This window comes from Zerene cesonia, chromosome 2 (assembly GCF_012273895.1).
Source record: "Zerene cesonia ecotype Mississippi chromosome 2, Zerene_cesonia_1.1, whole genome shotgun sequence".
Classification (NCBI taxonomy): Eukaryota; Metazoa; Arthropoda; class Insecta; order Lepidoptera; family Pieridae; genus Zerene; species Zerene cesonia.
The window spans coordinates 829167-843227 of record NC_052103.1 but is presented as its reverse complement, the minus strand read 5'-3'; the positions used below and the strand labels follow the sequence as shown (position 1 = coordinate 843227).

Here is a 14061-nt window from a genome sequence, read left to right as displayed (position 1 = left end):
TGCCACTATTTCACGCCGGTTTTCTGTGGGGGTGTGGTACTTCCCCGGTGAGAGCTGGCCCAATTCGTGCCGAAGCGTGCTCGACTCCCACAATGAAACAACTGTTCAACTGTTCTTTTAGGTTAGACTAAAGAAGACATTTTTAATGCAACATCTTTCTCTTTTGGCTTGTTTTTTTTTTATTTAGCAAGGAGTATTTACGTGACGTCCAGTAAAAACATATAGCCAAGGTTCAATGTATCGGCATTGAGGATCATCTTTCAAAGTGACCTCTCACGGTCGTGCACTTGCTGGCGGCCATGTTGGAGTTGTGCATTTTGGCGCGATAAGTTCCGTAGGATAGATTATGTTTATTTATTATTATTATATGAGTTTTAGTTATGATATTGTACCATTTTATGTAAGTGGGAAAATTAATGACTATAATAACTATTTGAGTAGCTACCTAGGATTTATCTTTTTATTGAGTTATTTTTAATAAAATTCTTAAATATATCAACCATAAATATTTCTTAGAAAATCGTAAGTATAATTAAGTTTTAAGTTAAATTAGAATAGAATGCAGAAGAATGAAATGTATGTGACATTTCTATCAAAAATCGCACAAAAGCCCAGTTCGTAATAAAGCCCAGTTCAAAAATAATAGTTCAAAATTTAAAAAAATATTTTACAATCGTAGACAGAGATTTTCTGTTTCAAAAAGCCTAGACATTCCACAATATATATTATCATAAAGCGTACAGTGTAAAATATATAGATAAAAGTAACAAATGACACAGACTATAAAAACAAAGAACGGACTCTGTGCCACTATCTACATCGCATTTATTTTATTTATCTAGAAAAGAACCCTAATAGCTACGTTTATGGGGACATGTACAAGTAAATAGTATTTTATTTGCAAACTCAAGGATAGTTTATTTTCAGGGTCATCGGCATGGGCAGACATGTTTTGTAGGAAGAAAGTTTTTTTCTTTATGTGGATATAATATCTATACCTAGACATAATATTGTTGCTGTTAAAGACAAACCAGCCTGCGTTTTCTTTTAAATAATGCAATTTGACGAGTTAGTGCTTTTAAACAATAAATCATTGGCGTAAGTACTTTGAATGCAAGAATATTTAATACTTATTTTATTAATTTAATATAAGGAATTATAGGTGTATATATATGTACTATAAGAGTATTATTTTATCTGTGGTACTAGCGGTCCGCCCCGGCTTTATGCGTCGTACTTATATTTAACCTAAACCACAGGGGACAGGATAGGATAACGTATATATCCACCGATGACGTATGCTTAAATTATTTTTAATATCGGTCCAGTTGTTTCTGATATTAGTGCGTTTACACAAACATACTCTTCATCTTTATATTATTTGTAGAGAAAATAGAAATAGCAATCATCATTCATGGTATCGCAGGATGTGATAATTATTTGGCAAACTGCAGCAGGTCCTTCTAAGCAACATTGTAGAAATAGTTATAAAATCCATTGGTAGTTAGAAATAGTTATTTTAATTCGGTATCTACCACTATGATACTTATATATGATTTATCATATAGTTATATCTATTTAATCTAAACTAACTAATAATCTTATCCTACGAATAACGTGAAAGTTCGTGTGTATGGATGGATGTTTCTTACTCTTTCACGCAAAAATTACTGAACCGATTGCAATAAAATTTGGTACGTAGACAGCTGGACAACTGGAATAATACATAGCAACTTTTTATCCCGATATTCCTACGGGATACAGCCTTACGTGGGTGAACCCGGGGGGCGCTGCTAGTGACACATAGCAGTAGAAATACTTACTTTTGCCCGCGAGTGAAACCGCACGGCACTGATAGTGGGTACTAGTCCCAACAGCCAACCCTAAGGAATCTTGAACTGAACTCATTTGTTTTCCAGACCAGGCTTAGTAAAAGCTAAAATTAGATCTAAAACTGGATTCAAAGGAATTAGCTGTTTAAATTATAAGCTTTTATTGGAACATACTTTGCTAGTGTGTTAGGATTTGTTTTATATCATTTTAAGGTTCTGGTCAGCTAGCGTACAGTATTTAAATTAAATTATGATATTTCGTACTAGAAATATGAATAAGAATTTTTATAATTTATGAATTTTTCTAAATATATTTCATATAACGCATAGTATTATGAGTATTATGTTATCTATGATATAACGAATAAATGATCAATCGAATCAGACTCCATTAAGGGTACTAAGGTACCCTTAAAACACTCTGTATACTATTTTTACTTAAGCGAATGATTTCAATACTTACATTAAAAACTATAAACTAGAATATTGTGCACGACCTACATTCTTAGTTACTGAAATAAATATATACAGTTAAGTTAAAAAAAAAAACTGAAAAATACACTATCGATAAAATCAACTAAATTGTCTTACTTCCTCTTATATAGATCATAAGTAAGGAAATTATTCAATCCTCGCGGTCCTTATCAGGATAATTAGATAAGCTCATAAAGTAATTGTAATGTTATCGTACCTTGGTGTATAAGATATTAATTAAATTTATCCGTTCAATCGAGTCTAAAATCTACATGTGGAACTAATAAAAGCATAATATATATTTTTTTGTGTCATAGGGGATAGCAACTAAACTGGTGGTTCGCTTCAAAATTTGCAGAAACAGAGCCTCTGCAAATGCTTACTTTTTTAACGAGTAAACGATAAAGTCTTATTATAAGGGAATGAAAAGCCGAGAGGAATAAAGGAAAGAACTGTGATGGGTGAGGAAATGGACACAGGCCCCCTACTCCCTCACTCGCCGAACGACATATACCATGCTACTATTTCACGCCGGTCTTCTGTGGAGGTGTTGTACCTTCCCCGGTGGGAGCTGGTCCAAGCGACACCCACACAAAAGTTATATATCAAAATAATTATAATGTCATATATTATTGATAATATAACCCGAAGAAATGCTAAATAATGCAATAAACGTGGCACTCGCAGTCATTGACCAATTTCCTCCCTGGCCTTGTAACGATTACAAATTTATTGGTCAGGATGCCAACAACTGGTATGTGGATGTTTTTCGTTTAAAAAGTAGCTACCATAATTTATTGATAAACGAGTTGCCTTTATTTCGCTGGAAGCCTCTTGTAAGCTTTATCAAGCCCTCTGACCATTAAACTAATTATAAAACTTTTTATTTCTTTATTTAAACTATTCCATTTGTTTACCTTATCAATTATAACTAATGTCTTCCAGGGTGTGTGTGTTTGTTGTTCTTTCACGCACTGACTGAAAACTACTGTACCGATTTCAATGAAATTTGGTACGTAGACAGCGGGACAACTGGAATAACATATTGACAACTTTTTATCCCGATATTCCTACGGGATATGAACTTACGCGGATGAAACCGCGGGGTGCAGTTAGTATTAAATATGTATCATTTAATATCTATTCTTTTTTATTCTGGAAGACTCATATAAATATATCATTGAAGGTTGAAGTCAGCTTAAGCAATAAATCTCTTAACCTTATTAAACAATACAAAACGTTATTATTAACCTGAAAGTTATTAAAATCTGACGTGAAAATTACAGAATGAATTTGGTATACAGATAATTTATGGCTTGGAATAAATAAATACTTTTTTGTTTTGTGTTAGCATAGCCGCAGGTGGGAAGCAATTAACCACGGTTAATAAAAGAAGTATCTAGACTGTTTGTATTTAAACTAACATTAACATCTAGCAAATTACCCTAGGTTAAAGATGAACAAAAAATCATAACTGCTTACGTCACTAACTAATAACTACTTACTACTGATAAAATATTTTTTGAAATCAGCTTGATTAACCATGAGATGACGGCCTGAATGGATGAGTGTGTACTCATGAACTTACAAACCAACAGACGTCGTTGTTATAAACATAATGATTTCAAAACGATAAGTTCTACTAGCTAATGCATATCTATAAGTATTAAATTACGACGGTGGATTACCAAAAACACGAGCTTTTTTCATACGACGTACATTTTAAACTGTCTTGATTGAAATCTATGGGGCATGGCACGGTGGTGCCCCCGTCAAGACAAGCAAAAAAGCACGGCTGTACCACAGATAACATAATACTAGGCCGTACCATCCTTTTTTCCAAGTAATTAATCCCATTTTTCACCCCTACAAACTTTTGTTTTGAGAACGGTTGCAATGTTAATAATAATTGTTTGGCAGGAATGGTTTGAAAATTTATAACAGAATAAAAAATCTTCAAGATGCACTCAACCGTTAACCGAGTCAAGGATGTTTATATATGTAACATTATATTATTCTGATTATGCTACATTTTAATTTTCCGAGATAAACTGGAATATTATTACAGTAATTATAAAACTATTGTTTCGTTCTTCTGTTAAATAGAAAAAACCAAGTAAAAAAATGTTCGCAGCTTCAATATATGAAAAACCATAATATTTATGAAATGAGTTATCTATATAGTTATATATATAGTTATAGTATATACGAGGTAAGATTAATAATTTACAAGCTTATGCCCACAGCTTCGCACGTGTTAAATTCGTTTTAGAATAATTATTATACTTATAAGACCTTCCTCTTGAATCACTATGTAATTATATAATACTATCAAAATCCGATGCGCAGTTTTAAAGATTTAAGTATACATACAGATGAGGAAAGCCACTTTGCTTTATACTATGTAGTAATGATGAAGATCTGTAAATTATCACTTGCATCAACTCTGCACATACATTGAATAAAATCCATTATTGATTACACGAACCACTTTTAGCGACTTTTGAGAATTTGAGTTATGGAGGGAAAGGAAGAGGATATCCTATATTTTCATATATTTTCATTATGAACTAATACGACATTGACTCAAAATTAAATACGTAATTCAGGTTCTAATACACAAAATAAGTCTAACAAAGTTACCGATGAATTATTGGTGAAAAAGTGTAATTTTGTTCGTATCTCTGTTTGTCTTTCTTATAAAATTGAAAGAAGCGCCCCTTATAGTATGACTAGCTGTTGCCCGCCCGCGCGGTTTTAATAAATTTTCATGATACAAACATTCATCCCCTATTTTACCCTCTTGGGCATAGAATTTATCAAAATCCTTAGCGGATGTCTACGTCAGAACGTTTATCTACATGAGAATTCTTTTTTATTCTTTCAAAATTTCTTATTTATAAAGCATTTCAATGCTCATTCATTATCATCATCAGCCCATATATGTTCCTACTGCTGGGACATAGGCCTCCTATGAGGGTTCAGGCCATAATCCACCACGCTGGCCAAGTGCGGGTTGGCAGATGTCACATGTCGTCGAACTTTTAATTCTTGGACATGCCGGTTTCCTCACGATGTTTTCCTTCACCGTTTAAGCTTCAATGCTATGAAACTAAAAATTAAATTTATTACATGCCAAATTTCAGCCCGATCCGTGGTTTCCAAACCACTGGACGGATCGGGCAGACAGTCCACTGTGCGTTGATAGACCTTTGAGTACTATGTACGTATATTTAAATTTTTGAGTCTTGAGAGAAATATATCTTACTTTCTACTGCGGTGAGACATCTCATTCCTCCATTAGAATTAAATCATTTGACTTCGCGATAGAAGCCACAGTTGCAAAAGCTAGTATATTTTACGAATAGGATTCTATTTATTTTAGTCACGATATAAAATATATTATCATTCCGTTATTCATCGATGAACTATCCCGTTTTACTTGGATTGGGCCCAATGTAACTGTTACAGCTTATATATCTGTACAAAGAATTGTAGGCAAGAAGAACGTTCATATTAAATTAAATACGAGACAATAATTTAAAATATTAATATGTCTAAAAATTAGACAAATAAAACATAACCATGTCACATAAGCAAGTTACGTGGTTGGTATTTAGTTATCTGTGGTATAGGTAAATAAAAAACTACTAAAAGGCAAATGGATAGTATCTTAAATTCTAAATGAAACTAAACACACCTAAGTATTCCAAAACTATTAGTTGAAATCCTGAAACAACACCAAAAATAGGTTTTTGATAGAAAGCGGTACGTACTCAAATTGCTTCAGAGTTCATTGATAATTTATAATAGGGAGTTACCGTGGTGTCCTAAATCATAACTAATTTCAGTGTGGTAAAGACACTAGACGGCCTATATTCCATTTCATTATACACCTTTTTCCCTTACTGGAATTAATACTGCTTGAAGACGTCGCGGTAACCCCCATAGTATACGCTAGGTCTAGGGTATGGGCTTTAAATACACTTTTAGTCGGGGTTAAAAAATTTAAGCTAAAATTATGGATCCACACCTAACATAGAACTGAAAAATTACGCTTTCAATTTGACTATAGTAGGTATATAATTATAATTTATTCATATACTCTAATTTTGTTACAAATAAAACTTTCAAGCGAACCAACCTATCATATACCAATTAGGAAAGATGGGAAATTTATTAATCATATTATCATAGCGTTAGTACTTGCATATTCAGAATATCTCGAAAGTCAATGGGGCAGGAAGTCCTTATATAGAAGATAATTATTTTTAATTATACCGTATTATTATAATTCTTTAAATCCTCACCTATCGCTAAGAGAATGTGGGAAATGTTAATTCGATATTACGAAACCATTTATTTCTATTTCTTTATTTATACGGAGCTTCTTCTGAGCGGATATAAAAGTGTTAGCTACAATGATTCTGGGGGGGAAATTAGCTCATTTTCCTGATGACAGCGTAGCCCTGAGTAGAGCGGTGATCCCACTTTGCCGCTCTAATTATGCGCCTTGCCCGGAAACGGGCAGACGACGAGGGGGTCGCGGACGAATTTTAATCAGCTCCCGCGGCCCCTTCACTCAAGTGGCTCGACGGAACACAGAGGGGTTTTGGTCGGTAAGAATCCGACATAACCCACGGCTCCATCCCCGGGGGCCGTGGGTATCTATGCAAGATTCTTTCCCACTATAAAAAAAGTGGTAACGCCTCTGCGAATGTGCTGCCCGCGTTTAAGGAGTAAGGAAGAAGTAAAGGATTGACGACTGGAAAGAAACAATGGTCTGGGATGGGTCAGGAAAAGGATACGGGACTCCGGCTCCACTCTACGAAACACATGAGCATGCTACTATTTCACGGCGGTTTTTTGTGGGGATATGGTAAACTCTCGGTGCGAGCTGGCCCAATTCGTGAGGAAGCGTATTCGACTCCCACAATTAAAATATACTATTCTCAATTTACATGCGTATTTAATGTTTAATGACAAAGTTGCAAGCGAAATATAATACGATAATGTAAGGTGTTAATATTGACATTGGTGTGTTTCCTACAGTAACATAATCCTAGCAACCCTGCGACGAGTAAGGACATGTGTACATTAATATTATGTGTCATCTAGACTCATGCCCCGACTACACTCGGATTGACAAAGAGCTAAATTGTATACAGGAACACACACACTTAGGAATAACTAGCTGCGCCCCGCGGTTTCACCCGCGTAGGTCCGTATCCGGTAAGTATATCGGGATAAAAAGTAGCCTTTATGTTATTCCAGTTGTCCAGCTATCTACGTACCAAATTTCATTGCAATCGGTTCAGTAGTTTTTGCGTGAAAGAGCAACAAACGCGCACACATCCTTACAAACTTTCGCATTTATAATATTAAAGTAGGAAGTAGGATAGTAGGATCTAGCTTAGTTCTTAGTAATAAGCCTAAAATTCCTGAGATATACTCAAAAACAATTATTTATGATCAAATTTAAAAAGTACTCATGAATAGCCATATTTTAAATCTACCACCGATTCGAAGACTGTATGGTTTAAAAGATCGAAGGACTTTCAGATGTGGGAACATAAAGTATTATTATCTATCCCAAATATGGCAAGTGATTTTAAATTTTAAGCAGTAGTGGCTCAGTGGTGAGGGCCTCAATCGAGGCTCAAGTCGGAGGTTCGAGACCAGCGAGAGTGCAATAAAGAAATTGATGTGGATTATGGCCTGCACCCTCGTAGGCCTGTGTCCCTGACGGTGGGAATATATATAGAGTGAAGATGATGATGATCCATCAGCTATGTAACAGTAGATAGAGTCTTATCGATCCCAAATAAAGCGAGTTATTTGTTATGTTTTATTATATCCCAGAACATACTAGCGAAAATTCCTTATTTCACAAAAATTTACGCCTAATGTTTTCCTTTCGTAAACAATTAATTTAACCAACAAATAGCAGATGTTTACGCAATTTTTTTTTAACGCACGCGTTCTAACACTGCGTCTAGACACATAAACAACATATAATATACTTCGTCGGTGTTGTTCGTGTGGACTCGTCGTTTTCTTATTCGTCTAGGTTTATAAAAGCTGGATCGGCACCCCCGCAAGTTTATTTACGTTTGCGCGCCAAGATAACTACGTCGCCATGTACCGGTTAGTGTTGTTTTTTTTTCAAGTTCATGACCAAGGAACCGGGTTGTGAATATTTAGTGTTTCCTGTGTTAATATTTTAATTTATTGCGTATTTACTAATTACGTCTGCGTAATCAAAAGTGATCACGGTGAAATAGAAATTGTAATAGATGTTTTAATTATAATGTGAGAAGAGTGTAAGGAAGTGTAAAAATTAAATAAAATTTGGGGACGTTTTTTATTACAATGTCTAGTAATTTAAATCTTCTAACTTTCAGGTGTTATGACCTTTCACCTTATTCGATTTTTTTAAGCCACTACTGGACATTATCAAATATTTTAAGAATAAAACACCTAGTTTTTATTGTATTATGACTTTACAGTGTAGAGCATATATTAATTCATTACTATTAACATAATAAATTTATGCTTTAAAATTTTAAGTATCTAGAGATCAGTGCAAGTTAAATAAATGTTTCAAAGGATTAAATACATAAACTTATGAATGTAATAAAAAAGCAATAAAATCGTAGGTATAACCCACTTTAATAAATTATCTATTACAAACAGTTACAAAATAAACGTTTCCCTGCGTCTTATTTCAAAGTTACACATTATGCTGTTAACAATTTATACTTTATTTTATTTTATTAAATACAAGTTTGCTGTTTCCAAAACATAATAATTAAATTGCAATTAACTGCAAAACGTGTATTTAATTAACAGCGTCTGCGTTAAATTAGAATAAAATTCGGTTCCCGTGGCGGCGGCTTTGTTAGTAAAACAATGACAATTTTTTCCCAATGTTGTGTTTATCTTACCAGTAGAAACTAACATATTATCAAAAAATATTTAATTACATTACATCAAATTTTTAAATGGCAACTCACTGTCAATGTCAAGGCCGGGCAAGGCATTAAATCTTAAAAAAAAATCAAGGCCGGGCAAATAGAAAGCGCGCGAAATATCGTCTATGGATTTTCATACGTAAAAACGTAAACTCTTTTAAAATTATTAGGTGATTAATATGATACAAGTATGCTAACAAGTCTATTACTTTTATAAAATACTAGCTGCGCCCCGCGGTTTCACCCGCGTAAGACCGTATCCCGTAGGAATATCGGGATAAAAAATAGATGTTGGCCGATTCTCAGACCTACCCAATATGCTTACCAAATTTCAGAGGAATCGGTCAAGCCGTTTCGGAGGAGTATGGCAACGAAAACTGTGACACGAGAATTTTATATATATATACTAGCTGCACCCGGCAAACGCTGTTCTGCCTTACTCTGATCATTTCGAGGTATGAAAAATAGATGTTAGCCGATTCTCAAACATACCCGATATGCACACAAAATTTCATAAGAATCGGTCAAGCCGTTTCGGAGGAGTATGGCAACGAAAACTGTGACACGAGAATTTTATATATTAAGATAGATTTAGCAGATTTAACAAATAGCGGGCACTTTGTTAAATTCGTATAGCTTCTAAATAATATTAAGTATTTATATTTAGTGTAATCAATATCATGAAATAATAATTGTAAAATAAAAGGACATAGGAAATAGTGACAAACAATCATTTTTATATCATTTGGAAAATCTGTAAAACTACAGAAGTTGTAATCGTTTATTGAATTGCGTGAATTCTATAATTAAAAGAAACAAGGTTTAGGTACGCTATTGTTATTGTGTACAATACTATCTAACGTGTATACCATGACATTAAAAATTAATGATTACATAATTAATAGCCTCATTTGTGTGCATTTAAAAGGGTGCGTACAAACGTGTAATTTAATACATAAATATTAGGAATGGGTATATTGGAATTGATTTTTTTTCAATAGAAAGGTATTATGTATAATTATTATATTATTTTGTTTGTTTATTTTAATATTAAGAACAAAAAGATGTTTTCATTCAAGACACTTAATCATCAGGTATGCCGATTTACATATTAAATGGCTGACGGATTTTTTCTAATTGAATTTTTAATTCATACATATCATATTACTGACTGGAATAAATGTTGTCTACTTTACAATTAGAAAAGCTACGTTGCCGCCTCTAAGAAGATAATTGCAGTTTCAAAAATTATGCTAATAAAAACGATGCGTATGAAACCGCCTTAGCAATATCAAAAATAAGTTTTCCGTTGTCCAGGTATAAGAATTTATTCCAGTATTGCGTGTTAAAAAAATACGTTCAAAAAATCGACGTGTACTGGTAATTTATTGGGTGTACGTACACGCATGATTTCATTCGATTTGTTCATTTCCTTGAGGAAATAACTCTTAACATATTATGCTGACGTGTAATGTTGTAATGAAATTTTAAATAACCAACCGTAATGCAGTTTTATTACGAATTTTAGGAGTAATTATCAATTATAGGTGCAGAGTGATGCAACTACTTAACTTCTTGCGTTCGCTCAATTAAAAATCAATACATAATACTAAAATAAAAAATACATGCAGAACCTGTGATATTTGTCACACTAAACACATAAAGACCATCATAATAAAGCTATGAACACTAAAGTAATATTATAGAACATATAGATTCGGTAATTATGCAAATTTGATTCAAGTTCTAGAAGCTTCACAGACTAAAAAATTATTATTAATAGTAGTAGACTCATGATTATATGTCAAATATATAATTCGTCACGGCCAATGAAGCAGATATAGTTTTATAAAAGTCAGTGTTAAATGCTAAATCAATGGAAATTGATGGCAGCGTAGAACCTGTGTACTCAACCTTTTGTAACTCAGCAATTTTTATTTTCCTTCAATGCTGTCTCAGGACTTGACTTGACCGATGGGAATATTCTTCGTATTAGCTAATATAGTATTAATTATCTGCGGTGTTAGTAATAGCACAGATAACATTAATAGTAACTTTATTTATTTCCCTAAATAAGCAGGACCGTCAAATTTATGTTCAATGACATGTAATCCTTCTCTGATTTCAGGTTATTATTCCCGGTGTTTCTGACATTGAACGCTGTGTCGGCAGCGCCTCAGGATGTTACAGAAAACTCCAACGTTACGTATGTGCAAATACAACCACTAGTCAACAATGACACGCAAGCAGACTCGGTTATACAAGAATCCAAAATCGAAAAAATACCGCTCACAATTCCGGGAACCGCTGCAATCGAAAGCAATGGCGTTTCCCGCCAAAATCGAACCGATGTTATCACAACAGAGATCGACCAATCAGAAACGACGACGTATACACCGGAAACAACACGCATTATTCCGGTCAAAAGAACAACTACTGAAAAAATTACAACTCCAACGGATGTCGCTACCACGTTATTGCCTATTAAACCATCTTTCATTAAACCGAAACCGAAATTTGTGTCTAAATTAAGTTATTACAATAAAGCGAGTTCATTTGATGTTAATGCGGCTAAAAATTTAGTTGAACGCGTTGGTAAAAGGAAGTATAAAAGTCGTTGTAGGTGTGAAAAAATTTGGAACTGTCCGAAATTGCAAATAACAGTGCCGAGATGTCCGGATGAATATTTTCTATGTTGTTTCTAAAAAAGTAATAATTAGGTAGAATCTACAAACCCTGGATTTTCTTACAATATACGTAACATTGCGTGACACGATTAAAAATCAATCCCGTGCATTAGTCCCGCCATAAATTCGAAAAGTAACGTAACATTTGTTTTTAAGAAAGATAGAAAGAAATTCGCTTCTTTTTCTTTCTAAAATAATTGCTTTTTTCCAACCAACCAACTTAAAAAAAAGCTCATAAGAACGAATTTCAAAGGGTCATCTTAAGAACTATTTTATTTGTAATGTTTAGTTAATTACTAAGAACACTTAAAAACAATTTGTGAAGCTTATAAACAATTTACAGTTAATTTTTAGTCAATCTAACACTTTATATAGACCTTTATTTTGCACCAGAACAGGAATTCAGTGAGCAGAAAATCAAACAATTGTGTAAGTTGCAAATATAAATGATGCCAAATGCTTCCCACATCCGTATAAGTTACGGAGAAAGTATCACTGATTTTCAGGGACGACCGTTATTGATTTTAAAATTATTTACTCCTAGCAATCCATCTTGGCCTCGCCCGTGTTACATATTTAGCCTATAGCAGGTTCAAACGAACAAATGTATCACTGTTATATTATCAGTACAGAAATGTACTTTCTAAAACTTATTTTCTTATCTTTTTGAATTTTATACGTATATATATTTTATGATATATAATATAACATATCATAATAAACATTAAATTGTTCTACATTTAAAAATGATTTAATGTACAACAGTGTTTTTTATCATTTCTCGTAATGTAATTAATTGCTTGTTATTGCAGGTGTAAACAAAAATTAATCAAGTGGGTGCAGTATATTTTTTACTCAGTTAATAATTGCAAAAACAAATCCGTATCTTGTAGTTAGAATATAGTGAATAATTGAAAAATTACATGATTTTCGCCATTTAAATAATTGTTTTACGGTAATTGTAACTATAAATTATTGTTATAATATGCAGTAGTAACTATTTTAATAGATTTAATCCTTCTGATTTAATAAACCAGCAATTTTCAACGGACGCAAGTGAACTGCTATTATAATATATTATACTTCCCACCCTTTGAGTGGGTAAATCTTGCATAGATACTCACGGCCCTCGAGGAAGGAGCCGTGGGTTATGTCGGATGCCTACGGCCAAAACCCCAATGTGTTTCGTCGAATCGCTTCATTGAAGAAGCAAGGGTAGGTGGTTATAATTCGTCCACGACCCTGTCTTATACTTTATGGTAACGGATTTTCATAAAAAATAAAAATAAAAGTTTCTTTATTTGTTTCAAAATTTTTTACATGATATAGATACTGTATATATTGCATTGAACCCCACACTCATATAACTCAAAGGTCGCCTACGCTCACTTGTTTACGAAAACTTATTAATTATTTTCTTTTTTCTTTCACATAGGCATTGAAAGTTTTGGTACTTATCGAACCGCGAAGTAATGTTAGATACAGTTATATAAACATTGCCTGATATTGTATAACTTTCGTAAAAACTGTTCCCACCGTAAGTGTCTTTAGTGTTACATTAATTATGTAAGAATTTATTGGAAGTCAAGAAACTGTATATAATTAGTAGTTTGTATTAATTATACATTGATGTTTAGTATTGTTTGTTTTATTTGATTTTCTCGGTACGATGTTGGTTCTAAGTGGGGGAAGGAGGGATGGAGGTGAGAAAGCCAGGGAAACTAAAATAATACTTAACATATTAAAACTTAGCATTAAAATATGATGATAGTTTATTGATAGACGATTAACATACCTCGTTAAGTTTATGTGTGTATATGTTAAAGTAAAAATACATTAATGTATTAAAATACGATCCATTTGAAATCATTTAAGACTCAATGATTAAATGGTAATCCTCCTATCTGAAATCTATGGTATCAATTAGGTAGTGGCTAATAATAGTTCTTATACCGTTCTTATGAAAACACCACAGTACATAAATTCACCATAAACAACATATTATAATAGGAAATAAGCCATTTTATCCAAGACGCTATTATTAGCTTCACCTGTATGTTTGAATGTACCCGACTCTTCTGGAGTAAATTTCGA

The 14061-nt window shown here is 33.2% G+C and overlaps 1 protein-coding gene across 1 annotated transcript; it reads left to right on the top strand.

Annotated features, from left to right (window-relative positions):
* The first annotated feature begins 8329 nt into the window (after window positions 1–8329).
* Window positions 8330–13604, top strand: LOC119832995. Its single transcript, XM_038356867.1, has 2 exons — window positions 8330–8453; window positions 11409–13604. The coding sequence occupies exons 1-2, from the start codon at window positions 8446–8448 to the stop codon at window positions 11983–11985; spliced, it is 585 nt and encodes a 194-aa protein (XP_038212795.1). The 5' UTR covers window positions 8330–8445; the 3' UTR covers window positions 11986–13604.
* Window positions 13605–14061: the final 457 nt, after the last annotated feature.